At 32.7% G+C, this 18,155-nt stretch overlaps 1 protein-coding gene across 1 annotated transcript; it reads right to left on the bottom strand.

The window, feature by feature from the left end:
- Nucleotides 1-1,242: 1,242 nt before the first annotated feature.
- On the bottom strand, nucleotides 1,243-13,729 carry LOC106070273 (eukaryotic translation initiation factor 2 subunit 2-like). The gene is made up of 9 exons (XM_056035833.1): nucleotides 13,554-13,729; nucleotides 10,761-10,944; nucleotides 9,491-9,576; nucleotides 8,314-8,446; nucleotides 7,804-7,877; nucleotides 6,481-6,629; nucleotides 3,974-4,030; nucleotides 3,376-3,461; nucleotides 1,243-2,749 (listed from the first exon to the last, which is right to left on the bottom strand). The coding sequence occupies exons 1-9, from the start codon at nucleotides 13,569-13,571 to the stop codon at nucleotides 2,574-2,576; spliced, it is 963 nt and encodes a 320-aa protein (XP_055891808.1). The 5' UTR covers nucleotides 13,572-13,729; the 3' UTR covers nucleotides 1,243-2,573.
- Nucleotides 13,730-18,155: the final 4,426 nt, after the last annotated feature.

Genomic DNA, 18,155 nt, shown 5'->3' with positions numbered 1-18,155 from the left:
TAATGAAGTCCTGGGCTTGATTAGGGAACTAATGAAGTCCTGGGTTTGATTAGGGAACTAATGAAGTCCTGAGCTTGTGTATGTAACTAATGAAGTCCTGGGCTTGATTAGGGAACTAATGAAGTCCTGGGCTTGTGTATGTAACTAATGAAGTCCTGCTCGAGTATTCTATCTACATTCAGGACAATTGTTAGCTACATTTTATTTTTGTTGTTTTTTTTAATTTACACATTTTTTTATCTAGTTCATAAAAGTAATCAAAAGCAATCGTGTCATTATTGATGGACAAGGGAGATGATAATGTGGCTTTTCCTAATGGACAAGGGAGATGATAATGTGGCTTTTCCTAATGGACAAGGGAGATGATAATGTGGCTTGTGTTTAAAAGTGAAGGATGTTTGCACTGGCTTGGCTTGACTCTCTCACCCGTTCATTTCAGACTAGTTTTTGTGCCAAATTTCTAAATTTAGCTTACATGCTTATGTTATTGCAGAATTATGGTAAATGTGAAGCTACACATGTATGTATATTTGGCGTGTGAATGGAACCACATTGAGGTGTCTGATAAAATGGTTGAGCTAAACTATCACATTGTTTCTATACAGTTCTGTCAATGACTGTGACACATCATGAAATCTATCCAGTAATAAAAACAGTAGCCTTTTGTATAGACATATCATGTTATGACTAAAAAATCCAATCCTTGATACACAGCTGCGATCGCAGGTTGGGCATATATAATCACCAGGAGCCGTTGCATTTTCACCCATCTTTCTGCTTCTGTTGTGTGTGACATCTGCAATCCGTGACCCTTCCTTTATGCTCTCTCTCCATGAATGTCACACATTAAGTTGCAAAGGGAAAAGATCATCTCTCCAGGCGTTAAATGCCACAGACATCATGTTATGAGAAATCTTACTGCAATTATATCATACAGATAGCTCATGTTAAAAAATTTTGTATCTACAGTTCAACTGACCAATTTATAAACCTATTTCATTGTTGCATTGACATCTCAATTTGATAACTGTATGAACAATGTTGACCTGGCCATGAGTGTCAATTTATTCATTGCTTTGTTCCTGTAATCATGATTTGCTTTTTTAAGAATTAAAGATTTGTTTTGCATTGTTTAACAAGACTTTTGCTGTTTTATGTCTTTTTAACTTTACAGAGAATGTTATAATGTGAAATACAATCTAAATGTATGACAACCACTCTCACAAATAGTTGAACCAAAGCTCAAATTTAAACAGATTGTTTTAATGACATGTTTAAAGATTTATTATGTTACATATAGCCAATGTGTTCAGCAAGCATTCACATCTCTGTCTCTGACACAAAAGAGTTGATATACAAGCATCAGCACACACCCATACAAATTTCAACAACTATCTAGTAGAAAATACAACAGTTCCATTTGTTTAGAGATGATTAGCTGCAAGAGACTGAGGCAATGGCCAACATATGAACTCTGGATGCTGAATACTTGCTTTCCTAGGAAATAAGAAAACAGGGAGGAACCTTAACACACATGCCACTTTTATCACTGGATCCACACATCAAAAACTAGTTCCTGCACCAGTTGGCCAGAGTTCTGACTATATTTAGCTTCATGAATTTATTTTTTTTCAAACTAGAGAAATGACAACAACTGCAGCAACCACACTAATAAACAAACAAACAAATCCATACCAATTTAGCTAGTAGTGCTAATTCAGGAAATAAGCGTCTTAAAACTCAAGGGTTCAAATGACACAAATACTTTATAAAACCCCAAAACACCAGATTTGTTTTATTAAAAAAATAAAACAGGATTAATTTCTTTTTTATATACCGTATAATTTAAAAAAAAAAGGAAATGTGAAAACTGGTTGAATAAATGCTAACTAAAAATGTACAATGTAAACAAGAAATAAAGAAATATAACAACAGCTGTATGAAAAGACTAGCTGAACATTACCGAATGTGGCCAATACAGACTTATATTTGTAATACACATATTTTGATTGGTTTTTGTTTCAGATGAGATAATTATTAATAAGTATTAATCTTATGAAAGTGGCAAATAAATAAATACCTTCATATAAATATATCCAGCGCATAAAAAAAAAATTGACCTGAATTGTGTGCTTATACTAATAATTATAAAAAGTAAATCTTTATATGTAATATTATGTTAAAGCCCTAGCCAGAATTATTTATAATTTTCTTTACTTCAATATTAAACATTTGCCAAAGAAAATAACTTTCATAATGTTGTCAGTGATGTCAAAACCCTCCAGTGACACTTTTTAAAAACAAAAGATGAATTTGAAAGTAAAGAAATGGCAGTAAAACACTATCAACCAGTTCCAAGAAGCAGACATGGAACCCATTCAGCAAAAAATAGACGAAGTGGTCAACCTAACCATGAGCAAAATTGCACTCGGGTGTCTATCCATTGGCTTCACCAGCTTTCTTATCAGATCTTTCACCCATCTCTAGCCTGGATTCTGCCATACCCTATACACAAACACAACAAATTCATACTTTTAAATAAAAAAAAAATGATAAGAAACTATGCCTATAAGTTAAGCCGTCTTGGCTCGAATGGCAGCTCTTTTGCCAGTAACTGCCTGGAAACCTGTCTTAATGCTGGCCACAGAACATCGGCTGCCACAGGTTTCACACTGGAGGAAGAAGAGACGAGTGTCTTTCTGTAGGAGTGTGTCTCGGGATCTACAAGTATGACAAGTCACATACTCCTCTGTAAACAGACAATACAATAGATGGCACCAAATGTTACATAAGCCTTGCATTAGTTTTCAGATTGAACAAGTGCAAAAAGAAATACTTCTTTGAACCACTAACTACATAGATATCTATAGTAATTATAAATAGAGCATTCATTTTGTCCCTCCTAATCAACAAGTAAAATATCACATCTAAAGATATATCTATAATATTACTTTTGTCTCCCTCAAGTATCTTGGTTCATCGTTCTACAGAAATTAGTGAATTATTTACAAACTTAAAACTATTTAGGACGGAACCATTTTTTTTTTTTGTAACCAGAGCACAAAACAATGTTATAAATGCCTGCATCTAGTCAGTGGCTTAGCTGGGAATTTGACATTATTTGGGGGCCTGGGGGACTTGACCTCTTTAGGAGCCACTGCATTTTGAGTAATATTTAATTTAAAAAACTTTTGAAGTCTCATTTGGAGGGCATGACCCCCCCCCCCCCCCAAGCTTACGCAACTGCATCCAGTTTCTAGTATACAAATGAGTAGTCTGAATACAAAGAACAGGATTAATCATTATTACATTCATAGGACCCAAGGTAAGCATAAATATAGTCTAATATTGTATTTATTCTATTAAAGAACTCACTAATATATCTCCTTAGGACATTTTCTATTTGTTTTTGTGTGTATTTGCCTCTGATGATGAGTTGGTTGTTACCATCAACAGAACCACTGAAAGAAAATGCAGAAATAATGAAGTTTTATTAAGAACCATCATATGTTATCACTGAATATTTCTTTTGTAGCTCCATTAGTGAGCTCAATACTATAAATGTATGTTTCATATGTTACATATTAAGTTATATGAACAACTATCATAAAATATACTTTGTGTTCAATTTGGATCATAAGATATTGCATAGATCTAGGTTCAAGAGACTTGTCCACAGTCAGTAAGTTTTATTTTTAGATTCCATTTTAAAATTAAATTTCCTTTTGGTTTTAAAAACATTAATTTGTCTAATCTAATCTAAAATGGGCATGCATTCCCCTCTATAACATTTTCTGATAACAACAAAGTTATTGAACTCTAATCATATCAGGGCAGTGACAATACATGGGTTTTTTTAAATTAAAAATTAGTATTTTCCAACAAAAATCATAATAATAATGAACTTTAAGAGAACAGCTAAAATATAATTCAGTAAAAAAAAAAAAAAGACTTAAAGCCTACTGTGACCTACCTTGTACCTAACTCAGCTAACAAGAAAGCCAAAACGTGCTTTGGTTGTCTGTGTAACCTGTAGAATATACAAAAAAAAAATGTTACTACAAAGTGAAATCCATTTAAAGGATTGGATTTTGGCAAAGCAACAGTCTTTCCAATCAGAATAAAGCCAGTGATGGGAACAGGCTTTGAAAAAAATTTAGGAAATTTTGTGCACTCCTGTTTTTTGAACTGGCCTGTCGCTGCGACTTAAAGATGTTGCTAAAGTGTTTTTTTTAATTATGTAGAATCATTTTATTTAATATTTTCTTTAAATAATGATGTATTGCATAATAATTACACTGCATAAGCTTAACTGCACACAAAATGCATGCAAGGCACTATTGTTTGTACATATAGATGAGAGGAGAAAGCATTTTGCAGATAGATGCTTTATATCTGGGTCCAGGCAGTCTCTAATAGATAACTGCTTTACAGGTATTGTAATAACTTATCTCTTTCTCAAACAGCTATTAAGAATTAATGTGTTTGAAAATCAAAACATGCTTGAGTTTTGTAAATACTTCAAAAGTATGAGCTACACTTCTGTTTGTTTCACTGATTATTAAATTTTATACAGGAGAAACTGTTTATTAAACTTGAAGTCCACCCAAGAAATGCTTGAAAAGCAATTGAGAGAAAGCTGCTGAATCTCTGTTGAGTTCTTTAACAAGACAAGGAAGAACAACCAGAGGAGGAGCAATGCTTAGAGGAAGAGAATGTTTAGCAATAAAACTAAATATTGAGACTTCCTTATGTGACTCTTTTTCATGCTGATACAAGTTGTTTACAAGAAATGGATCTTTACTGCACTGGGCTTTTAAAGCATTAGTAATGATTAGTTATTAGTTAGATATAGAAAAAATTTAATATATATTTCTTACTAGTACGTTCTAGATCTACTTAAATCTAATAACTTTGATCTAGATCTCTAGTGACTCTAGATCCAATATATTATTATTATATTCTATCAGACTTATACTCAGTAACTCACTACACTCTAGTCTATAGTAGTCATGTAAAGTAGGCCTACATGATGATGAGTACATCTATTCTAATGCTACATAGATGGTCGGTAGGCCTACTAGATCTAGATCTTATAATAGATCTAGATGTCTAAATCTAATCCCATTTGAACTCATGAAATTCAGCAGGCAGGGTTTAAATTTGATAAATCTAGGGGTCACCATATTAATCATAATAGAGCAAAGAGCGCATAGCGCAGCAGAAGGGCATACTGATAATGATATTCTCAACTCTGATACTTTTCAAAAGCTGGCAAGCAGCCATTGAAGTCTAGACGCTCTAGATCTAGATAATCTAGATCAAAAGTATTCAAATTAAAGAAACTAGATATCTTATCTAGAATATATCTTTCTAGACTGATTCAAATCTCTCTAGCCACACTATATCTAAACCTAGACTTATAAGACAACACGATAACACAAGATTTAAAAAAAAAATAGAATTTAAACTGTGTCAAAAGATGTTCAAAACAAATCAAATCTTATTTCGCTTTCTTCCCTAAATGGAAAAATAATAAAATCAGATTTTTTGTCATTAAAGAAATTTAAAAATAATTATTTTTTTTTAATGTCGGGGAAAATTTCTGATTTTTTTTTTTTTTTGCTAGAAAATTGGATAAGAAGAAATTTTCGGAATTCCGAAAATTTTTGGAAAATTCCCATCACTGTAAAACTCTGTCCTCATCACTTATTTTGTTATCAGGATATAAAAAAGCTCATTTGTTGTAAAAGTTTGTTGGGCATACAGTACCAAGAAAATAAAGCAATTCTCCATATCACACACATCCAATGAAACATGTCAAAAAAGAGACCATATGAAGCTAGGCCTCCTTAATGCCATAAGTGAGAAACAAAGTCAAGAAAAGCTGGTTAGAAAACATGAACATGTGGAGCATTCTATCTCTTGAAATACTCCCACAGATGGTTTTTAAATTTTAAAACCTCTAAACTAGTATCCACTTTCTGAAACATAAAACTAGTCAACACGAAAGTAGCGCTATATAAAAGCTTAGCGATATATAAAAGCTATAATAATAATCTGTTTCTATGGCCAACTGTTAACGAGAAGGGTGTCATATCGCCAGCACAACGATCAACCACCTTTACTTTCCCCAACTAAAGTCAGGTACCAATTAGAGTTGGGTGGATTCAGGGGGCCCAAAACTCCGGAAATTCATAGTCCCAGTCTTCACCGAGATTCGACCACAGGACCCAAGGTTTTGAAGCCAAGCTCCTAACCTCTCAGTCACTGCGCCCCGATAGTACTTTATTTTATTTACAAATAACCATGTTCTGCTGAAGTAATTGACAAAATAATCAATCTGTTAGCACCAAATAAAAGATCTTTTAATGTTTATCTTTTTTTTTTTTACTCAATTATGCCAATAACACTGTAATGTTAATCTTCGACTGACCAAAGTGCTATTTAATAAACTAAAACCAAACAAGAGCTACTCACAATCTACAAATATCTGCAAAGTTAGCAAAAGATGTTTTCCTAGTGCCGACCCTCAACACCTGAGGAGGTCTCATCACAAATTTTTTCTTCTCACCAGCAATCATGTCTGGATTTTTTTCTCTCATTATGTCAAAAACTCGACTCAATAGCTGAAAAATAATACAAATATCCATTTACACAAAAATCAGAACAAAAGTATTGTTTATTAAAGTTATTATTCCAACATAGAGGTCTCAGGGATGAGAAAACAGACTTTGCGAAGTTATAGGAAATTTTCTACAACTGTGTTTGTTTTGATCAGTAATGTGTGACAAAGAAAAAAACAACAGAAATTCTTTCCAATAATATTATACTTTTGAACAGGTTAATATTCATATTCTTGTTCTTCTTTGTTCTCATTTTACATGTCGGAGGGTTCAGAAGTAATCCTATATCTGAGATGAACTGCCGCAGTGGTTTCTAGATCAGGCAGCTCTCCATATAGTTTTTGTTCGATAGGAAGGTTTTGGAGCCCCAGTCTGGTTCCAGCCTCTTGATATAGCATGCAGCTTTGTAGGACATGGTCAGCATTCTCTGGTGATGCTACACAAGGGCAAGTTTCGCTCGTCCCATTTTTAAGCTTCTGGAATATATGTTGTCTCATTCTGTTGTGTGCGGTTCTGAGTCAAAATAAATTATGCGTTGGTTATATGTCGAGATAGCTTATAATAGGCGCCTTTTTTCTTGTAAGCAGTCTCAGTGTGCTCTAGTACAGTCTCTTTTTCTGGACTCATGGGGGTGGGGGGGGGGGGGTGGAGGAGGATATCTGGGAGATTACCATGCTGCCTTTAGGGGCTCAGCAAATACAACTCTGCTTGAAACGGGACTCCAGCCCCCCTTAATAGGCAGCCAAGCAAATCTATATAATCTATGTTTCTTACAGGCTTGCACCATGAATATCCAGATATATACAAAACAAATAACAGCTCTTTCCAATTGAAAGAGCTACATACTGGTGACAGCAATCTTGATGTCTTCATTATAAAATTATAGCAGGACAAATAAATTTGGCTGTTTACACATTTACATTAACAATCTACTCACAAAAAGCAGGATATAAGACGCGATTGAATCAATATAAAAATGTGGACCTTTGTCATATATCTAGAAATTTTCTGTTTAATCACAATTGCAATGAAGAAATCCAATAAACTCATTGCATTTGGGTATTTGCTCCTTTTTTTTTTAATTAACTCAAGTGAATTCATTATTGTTTTCAGTCTTCCAAAGATAGTATGAATCAAATCAAAATAAAATTTAAAAAAAAAAAAAAATTATAATGACCTCATCGTATGTGTAGTCTCTGTCGGAGCCAATCCAAGCTATGTGAGAACCACTATCCTCTCCAATCTGTTCATCTGGAAAATGTTTTAATACATTGAAAGTTTAAAATGACAGATCTTGTTCTTTAGTTTAAACAGAAGAAGAAAAAAATTTAAAAACAACTAATAAGACAAAAAATTAGAATAGATTAACAATTATCTTAACAAGACATTTAAAACTGTGTAAAATGTCATTGAGACAATAAATAAAAAATTTCAAATGCTTATTATCAGTTGATCTCCATCTTTAAAAAAATATTTTAAAATAGCTAATAGGAACCAAATCAATTTGATAAACGCTGTCTACTTCAATCAGCATACTATTATCAAATAAATCATTAGAGTGTGATATAGTGTTTTCAATTCTTTCAAATGAAAAAGTTGTTTCATGATTAATCAGTCATTGTAAGAAAAATGTGTGAATCCTTTGAACATTATTAAGTAAAAAACAAAAAAATACTGGACTACTGACCATCTTCTTGACCATCTTCACCACCACCATCTATGTTCTGGGGCTTCTTCTTTTTCTTCTTCTTTTTTGAAAAATCTAGATCATCAATGATCTCACCTGATGTCACTTCTTTAGTTTCTGGTTCTGTGGTTTCCTACATGATACAACAGAGATTTAATTTTATATTTGAATGGAGAACAATTTTTTTAATGACTTTTGTTTTTGACTAAACCAATTATGACTGAAAAGTAATACAAAATATCTAAATTACAGACTATAAGGGTTTTCATAACACACCAGCCATTGGTTCAGAGATTGTAAAACAGAAAGATGGACATTGTTATAGGTTTAGTTTTATCGGAAATGTCCTTTTGAGCGAAACGACTTTATAAATAGAACTTAATGTGGATGGAAGTAGGAATTATGGGATAGCATGACAGTTAAAAAGTAACGACTCAATCTTATGGCGTAGCAAGACATGAACTTATTAGGACTGTTGACATTTGGACTGTGCCCCCTGTATTGTGGATTAAACTTATTTTAATGTTGAAGAATCGTTTATCAAGTTATTTCTGGACTTGAATATATGTTGGGTGAATGAACCGCAACCAGACTGTGAGTGATTAATAGTTTATATCAAGTAATCTACATTTCAACATTTACTACTAAACACCACAGCAACAGCATAGAAAAAGTATCAGGAAAGCTGAAGTGAAAAGAAGGAATATGAAAGACTCAGCACAGGGGACCAAGCAGTGGCTCAAGGAGTCATGACTCTGGAAAATGGATGTAATTAAATGATCATCTAGTCGAGAGGAATTCCTGACAGGGAGAAGAGAGGTTAGTGAAAAGTCAATGTCTCATCCTTGGATACTAATAGAAATCACTCTTTTTGGGCCTTCTACACAGGATTGAGATTTCTAGCTAATATTTTTTTGAAAAAAAAAAAAAAAAAAAAAAAAAAAAAAAAAAAAAAAAAAAAAGAAGATATATTAATCAGATACCAAGAAAAGCTTGAAAGCTATATAATATCAATATGAGACATTTTATGAGAATCATAGAATGGTTTAGGGTCAAACTTATATGAACTTTTAAATAGCTCTTCCACCTTGTACAAATCTACACAATAACATCAACCATAAAATTTATCACATATATGTGGTATGTAAACACTTTTAGTACAAACAAATGTACTTACTGGTAAAGCCTCACCCACTTCATCAAGTTCAAATGCCTTCTTCTTTTTCTTCTTCTTCTTCATGCTGGTAAAATCCATTGAGAAATCTGGAATACAATTATTTATCATTTTTTATGTCTAAAATAAATAAATAAAATGCTAGCAATACATAAGTAAAATTATTAAAGATATTAAAACTTGTATAGCATGTAACACCTCTCCTTTGGATTTTTAATAGAAAGGTTTCCAATTCTCTCATTGGACTAGAATTTCGATATTAAAATATTCTAAGATCATACCATACCAGGAAGTCTTACTACTTTTTTTTTTTACTAAAGACAAACTACCATGCAACGAAGTCTTTTAATTTTTTAATCAAATTACTTTAACTAAAACTATATATATGTAGTTGTATATTAATCAAATGTCAACCAAATATTTTTAAATATGTATTTGTATATAAACTAGCTTTACAAAAATACACTTATTGTTACAAATCAAACATTACAGAAGCAGAATGTGGTGATAGGGCTAGCATCATTTAATATACATTTATGAATGTGTTTAACAGCCTCCATTTAGTGTCTCAGAGGCATCTGACAGCAAAACTCCAAGAGTTTTGTAACAGAAACAAAATATAATATTGTGGATAAAACTATTAAGTTTAAGAATTGCATTTCCTGGAATGCATCATATTTCAAGGTCATATGAAAGAAAAAAAAAAGCTTCACGGTAAACCAATATTTAACAACAGGCTATTTCCAACTTTTTTCTTTTCTAAAAGCTAAATTTTGCAAAAGCTTGAAGGACTTGAAGAGATATAAATATTTAGGGTCCATAAAAAAAAAAGAAGTGATTTATTGTTTTTAATGTTTTTGTATATTTCTATATTAGTTGGTAAACTGATCCTAAAATAAAGTTGCAATTGTTCTATTCTCTATTGTAAAATAATTATGTCGTGTAATGAACAAAATTTTACTAGAAGATACTTAAGAGATACAGTTTTTGTTATGAATGTATGTGTCACATGTCTCTAGACACAAGTTGTCTTTAGAGAAATGTTCTTTAAATTGACTTTTCCAAGTAGCATGTATGAGAAATTGAAATAAAATTATACTGAAGATTAATAGCAGTAAGTCCAAAAAAAAAAAAAAATTTGATAGAGTCTTGTTAGCTTCTCTACATATTATTAACATATCTTTTAATTAGATTTATAAGTATTTAAAAAAAAGTTTTTTTTGTTGTTTTTTTTTTTAATAAATATTATTAATAGATGATAAAGATCAATCACCATCAGGAATTTTTTCTTGAGTTTGCTGTGGTTCTGGAGCCACCTCTTTTTCTGCAGGAGCTGGAGCAGGGGTAGGATGTCCATCTGACGCTGAGCTGCTGTCCTTTTCTTCTCCCATAGCAGCATCAAGGTCAAACCCAGTTTTCTTCTTTTTTTTCTTCTTCATACTAGGATCAAAGGGTAACTGAAAAATATTTTTTGTATTTTAATTCATCAAAAATATATTTAAAAAAAATATTGTAATTAGAAAGAAAAAAAATGCTTGTTTATGATTTTCTTGGCATTTTTTAAAACATCTTTATCTAATTAATAATGTAAACAAAATATAAGTTTGGTTCCATTTTTTTAAATCAGTATTTTTTTCATTTAAACAATTTGAGCCTTTACTTTTTATGTTATAAAGCCTTTAGACTACTTTAGAGCTAAACAAAACTAGATCTACATGTAGATCTATTAGATGCAATTTTAAGCTTTTCATGCTTTTAAATTTAAAGTGCCTGCTTGTCCTGTAATCTACACTCAGGGTTAGTAGCACTTTTCCAGGAGCTTTTTTAAGGATGTAATGTATGATGTGTGTGTCCCGCCCGTTTGTGTGATACATTGTAATAAACACAAAACTATTCATTTATCTTATCAATTATTGTTACTTGATTTTGAAAATAATCTTGCCAACATTCCATCCAGAACAGAAACAATGTCATCAGCTGTGGCATGTCCACAGAAAATGTAATGAAAGTTACCTTTTAATCAAGTATAAACTTGACTATCATCCTCAAACAACCTTTTTTTTTTCAAAGATTTATTAATGAACATTACAAATGGTTGCTATTCCATTTTTTTTTAAATAATTATAAGTAACATTCTTAGAGATACCTTCATAACAATTCTCTGTGGTGGAAATGTACATTTTTAGTTCCTATGTGTATCTTATAAACAGAGCCTGTAATATATAGGCCTATTTGTATGCTTTAGTTGACATTTGCTTATTAAATAATGGCTTATAATGGTTGGGGGGGGGGGGGGGGGGGAATTAGACCTATTAGCGTTTTTTTTTTCAACTAGATCTATGTAGTTTCCCCTGCTTTTACGACCAAAATAAGTTACTTACTTTTCACAGCGATGTGCGAAATATTTTGTTAAATCTACAGTAGATCTAGACTCTTGGTCTAAGTCACAAAAATTTGCTAATTTTTCATGGCTGTGTGCGAATTATATCACTGAATTTACAGTAGATCTAGACTAGATCTAATTCACTAAAATTCAGACTTTTCACAGCTGCGTGAGAATTATCATCACTGAATATACCGTACATCTACCTAGAATCTATATATAGACTCTACTTGAAGTCACTAAAATTCGCAGACTTTTCACTGCTTCACAGGGTTAGTAATTATCTTGACTAGATACTAGAGATTTAGCATGAGTCTAAATCTAAGTCCCTAAATTTGCTGACTTTTCACGGCTGTGTGCGAATTCTAAATAAAAACTCTAGATCTAGATCTAACTAAGTCTCTAAAATTTGTGGGCTTTTCACAGCTGCATGCGAATTATCTTCACTAGATTCTAGATCTAGATTCTAGTAATTTAGCATATATTTATAAATATAATCTAGCGTATTGCTAGAGTAACCTAGACATTAGATGTATCAAGATCATTAATTGACTAAAATTCAGGGAGTTTTCAGGTTAGGTGCGAATTACCTTCACGTCTAGATCTAAATCTAGGTACTATTACTAGCTATAGATATGTCTGTACTGATATGATTTACAGACTTTCCCACAAAGTCAATGTTATGGTTAAAAGATTTTAGGTGAGGGGTGTAGCCTACGCCAACACATTAGAATAGATTTATTATTTTTTATATTCTTAATATTCAAAACAGAATAAATAATAATACTCAGTATTTATATTAAATTAACCCTAGGCCTAAGTCCCTGTTCCCCTAAACTTGGCCTAAACTAAACTTATAACTTAAGTCTAAAGAAGCTCCTACACTCACTGACTCAGTAACACAACGACAACAGTGAGTTACAGTGGCTACAGACTCAGACTGTCAAAGTGTGCAAGACAGAGATCTACAGACCAGTCTAGCAGTTACTGAGTTTATGTAAGTGAGTTAGATCTAGCACTAGCAGTGCAGGCTGGCAGGACATTCACAGTGACATTGTCTTTGACAAGATATTTTATTATTTAGATCTAATAATTTATTTTTTTAATTATGATTATCGGACTAAAACTGTAAAAGGTTCATAAACTTACAAGTTGAAGTTACATTTGATTGTAACATTCACATTGTCACTGGTACTAGATCTAGATAGATACAGTCATTACAGTGGTAACAACACTAAGTGTGACTAAGTTCACTAAGTGTCTAAGATTTAGTAATTTAGTAATCTAGTCACTAGCCTAGTATTATTATTATACTAATTATAGTATAATTATTATATATAGATCTATAATATATATAAGTGACACTACGGCTACGGTAGTGACAGTGACACCGACACTACAGGTACAGGTCAAAGGACCGGGGGAGTCAGGAGGATTAGCCTTAGCCTTAGGCCATTGGCATTGCATTACTCATTAAATTACTGCATTTAAATTTTAAAATAAATTAAATGATTTATCATTACGATTTTACTCATGATTATTTTAGTAAAAGCCAAGCCTTTACTACATCTACTGATCTAAGATCTAGACTAGATTCTAGATCTACTTATTAACTTAAACTTATTACTAGTACTAGGGTAGGGTAGGGTACATATTTGAGATTAGATTATTTTATCTACTTACGAGATCACCATCAGCCATTGTTTAGCTAATATTCTTAATTCGAATATTTAATTTTTTATTAAAATAAATGCACGAATGTTTTCAATAATCCAAACCAAAAGATATTTGAGTAAATTGATTTTGCACGCTTCGTACTCAATCTTGCATCAGATTATAGTTATGTGTCTTCCGGTGGACACATTTTTTATTTTTTTTACGCTAAAGAGTTACGCCCTTTTTTTTTGCTTCCTTCTAGATCAGGGGTTCTCAGTCGAATGAACATTTGCGAGGGGTGGGGGGCTATTGTCATTGAAAGTTTTTTTAATAAATATTTTTTGTGTGTCTCTAACGTGTTGTAACAAGCATATTTGTTATATAGTCGAAATACATTTATATTTTAAATGCATGCATATATAGATTTGGAAAATTATTCAGATTGTATTATTATTAAATAAATTATGAAACGATCGTCAAGTATCAATTTAAAAAAGTGGGAATAACAAAGATAGATCTAAGAACACTGACATATAGCCAGGGGATACGAATGACACTTAAATTAAGTGAATGTATCATCATTGAACGTAGACGTGATTTTTATAGGTAGTTACATCTTTCTTTTATTTATAATTGTTATTCAAAAATATTTGTTACGGACCACATCTTCATAGTTGCAGTATACTTTTTCAACAACCGAAATTACTGTCCATTAAATGCCTCATAACACCATTGTGGGATGAAACATCTCTATTGAGATTATCTAATCAAGTAATGAAGAAAATGTAACATTAGCTAAATCCCATTTACCTTAGCCAATGAACGAAAAAGATTTTATGGTTGTGGGTCGCCGTGTAGTTTAAAATTGTATTAGGGGGTCGCGGAGCTAAAAAGGCTGAGAACCGCTGTTTTTAGATCTAAGTTACACGAAAAGTAGGAAACGTCTAGATCTAGGGCAGTTGTCTAAAAATGCCATTTCCCCACATCGAGCAATTTGGTGAAATGGGTTGGCCTTGGCGCATAAATGGCGCTGTGCATAAATGGGGCACTGAGATGAAATAAGATACACGAGGTACACGTGCTTTGGAACAAAATTTAAAAAAAATGAACAAATTGTCTTTAACGTAACACACTTTCTTTGAAATTAGCACTAGTTAAGTATAGATAGACATGTAAAAAAAAAAAAGGTATAAAATACTTTTCCAAAAACAAAGCTTTTTTTTTTAGTGAAATTGCATTCATTATTTTTAATTAATCACGTAGATGTAATTAAGTTTTAAGAGATATGGAATTTAGACTAATAATAATAACATATTCGTGCGATTGGAAATATTGCTTTTATTTAAGCACAACTTTCATACTTGCCTGGTGATTACATATGCCCAACCTGTGACCGCAGCTGCTTATCTAGGATTGGCCTCACACAAGAAGTTGCAAAGGGAAAAGATTGTCTCTCGAGACGTAAAATGCCACATAACTTTCATATATAGAAATACAGAGTGCTTAGTGCACTAACCGATCCAATCACTTTCGTGGATCACTATAAAAAAAAAACAAGTTGGGGGGGGGGGACAAATTTGCCAGGGAAAATGTTTCCATGCTGCTTTTTTAGCGGCCCCCGAAACGGGAAAAGAAGCTGTTAGTTTTGTGTGGCCTGTCTGTCCGTCCGTCCCGTTTAGATCTCAGAAACTAGAAGAGAAAATGAAAATAGGACATCATGATATTTTAGATCATTCAAAGTTATGATGCAACGGCTACTTTTTTCTTTTCCGAAAGTAAAAATTATCTATGCATGTAGATTTTTCATAAACATCTAACTTAATTCACATTCATTTTCACCTATCCCTTGTCTGCTGGGGCACCACACAAGATCTTTCGACCTTTTTTTCTCTATTTTTCTCTGTCATTTGTCTTTGAAAGAATTTCATTCTGATGCCTTTTCTGAAAATATTGAAACCTGCATTTTTACCTGCCTGGGTGGACCACTTGGGGGCCGATTTTGACTTTGTGTTTCTACACAAACTGTCTTTGTAACCTTGTTTTCACAGAGATCGATATTTAAAAAAAAAATTGCTCGAGTTTGAATTCGAACTAATTGTGTTTTTTTCCCCTCTTTATTTAATTGACTGCTATTTTGCCACAGACAGTGAATAATTGAGCTATTAGTTTCAACTTGATCAGATGGGAAGTGGGAGAAATAACGTATAAAACAGCGTATAATGCCATCTAAATCAGAGAGAGTGTGAGTTAATATAATTAAACTTTGTAAACAGAATTTAAAAAAAAAGAACCCATTTGCAAGCTATAGTAGGCCTAATAGGAATAATATGGATAGTCCATTCGGAAAGATCTATAAAGATCAGGAATAAACAAAAGCAAGCACGATGAAGCTTTCAAAGTTTTAGTTCGTCAGGCGAATGCCAAAAGGTGAGAAAGTCCTAAGTAAGTGTATTATATAAAAAAAAAGAATCCTTATTTTAACCTCTCCCCCTTTTTACTCGTCTCAACCAAATCAAGTAGAGGCTCATACTACGAGCTACATTTCAATCTAACGATGGATTCAATGAGGAGTGGGGGTTATAGCCGAAAAGTGACATCCAAGATCGATACAATTACCGGCTATCAATGCTGACAAATTTATGACTCACTAATTTAGTACGGAAACTAAAATAGATTTCGATGAGAATTGTTGATAGCTTTGAAAGCAATAAATCAAGTAAGATGTGTTTGTAATATCTTTTAGTCTAACTGCTTTTTTGAATTCACGTGTTTTTTTTTTAAAGTTTTTCATTGTTTGACTTTTATTTTGAGGGCTTAAGAGAAACTAAGAGATGACAGCATGTGTTTATTGCATGAGTAGTAGGGCCTCATAATAGTTTTGAAGAGAGTTTCAGTTTAATGTTGAAATTGTTCATAACAAATTTCATTAGTGTTTCTAAATATATATCTAGGCTACATTGAAATTGAAAGCTATAGGCTAACTATTTGTGAATGAAATTGAAATTAATGTTTGTTTAGCCTAAAAATAAGTTTTAGAGCTTTATTTTGTTAGGCACTTAGCTAGTATAGAGACGCACCGTAGTTGACGGACTTTGAACTCCGCATTTAGTGACGTCATGGATAGTCGGGTCTAGCCGTGACCTATGTCGAAGGTGCCGGTCTATATAGCTTGTTTATCTTAGTATTCTTGGGTTGGTGTTAGGTGACAACATCGTATTACGGACAGAGACTGCACCGTGGCCTTTCAGTATTAAACTTAATTCAAGTATCTAACGGTCTAGGCTGGGCTTAGTTCTTTACATCTTGTGATAGATTTTGGTTCGTAGTAGTTTTATACGCAGGAAATACGCCCATACAAGAAACTCAAACATCTTCTGAGTAATCTGTAGAAGCCAGACAGCCATCATGCAACTACAAGGCCACCCCTTTTACTGTAGGAAACTAAAGTTATAAGAACTAATCCAAAAATGGTTATTAATCCAAAAATGGTTAGTTGGACTATCTACAACTGTCTAAAGCTACAACCCAATCAACATTGATCCTAATTGGAAATGTATTATGATTACAATAAAAAAAATTCCATAGCTGAACCACAAAGGAGAATTGACACACAAAGGAATTAAGTTTAGAGTAAAAGGCTTAGGCCTAGAGCTTCTTGTTTACGTTCCCTCAGTCAACTATCAGCGCTAGAGTCTCACGTTTAGATACGAAGCTAAGGTCCTACTTTGCATTGCATAGGCTACTGCTGACATAGGCCTTTATTTGGACATGATGATGAGGATTTCTAAAACATCATTTCGGTTCTGTATTTTACCGTTTGTTTTAACCGGGCCAGTCAACACCGAATATATCAAGAAGGTTCTAAATCTAGAACACATGCAGTTATGGACAGGGGAGAGGGTGGTTACATGTGTGAAAGGTTTTACTGCAGCTAAAGTTGATGGACGCAATAACAACAGAAATTGATTTAATGTCCATCTTTGCACTCCTCTCCACCGAGATTCTGTCTCCCCTGCTCTATCACATAAGCACAGGGTAGGAAGGAAATCAATATTTAACTAGGATAGAAATGAATAGTGAAAATCTTCCAATATTGAACTATGATATACATTTTAGCACAACTTTCTGAGATAGGATCGATCTGAGATACATGTACAGTATAGTATAGGATGAGAGTTGGGTTAGTTTTGAATAAAAAACAAAGATATTTTTTTTATGTCAGTTTAAATATGCAAATTCGAAGAATATATTTAAATAAATAAACATAGTCATTTGGGGAAATACATTTGTGTCTCTGTTGTACACTTGTGTAACTTTATTCATAAAATAAATCATCAATGAAAACATCTTTTAGACACCTATAAATTTCAAATTAATGTAACGTTTATTTTATTTTTTTTATTTATGTTCTTATTGAGATGATGGCTGAGTGGTAATGCAATTGCCTTCTGAACTGAGGGGGTTCAGGGTTCAAATCCTGGATTTTGGATATCAGGATTTTTAGGGCACCTCTGAGTCTACCCAACTTTAATGGGTATTGACATATTTGGAAAAAATGAATGTGGTTGGTCTTTGTGATGGCTACATGACACCCTCATTAACTGTGGGCCACAGAAGACGATGACCAGT

Source organism: Biomphalaria glabrata, chromosome 7 (genome assembly GCF_947242115.1).
Source record: "Biomphalaria glabrata chromosome 7, xgBioGlab47.1, whole genome shotgun sequence".
Lineage (NCBI taxonomy): Eukaryota > Metazoa > Mollusca > Gastropoda > Planorbidae > Biomphalaria > Biomphalaria glabrata.
Note: the sequence above shows the minus strand (reverse complement) of the source record. Positions and strands in the feature narration are given on the sequence as shown.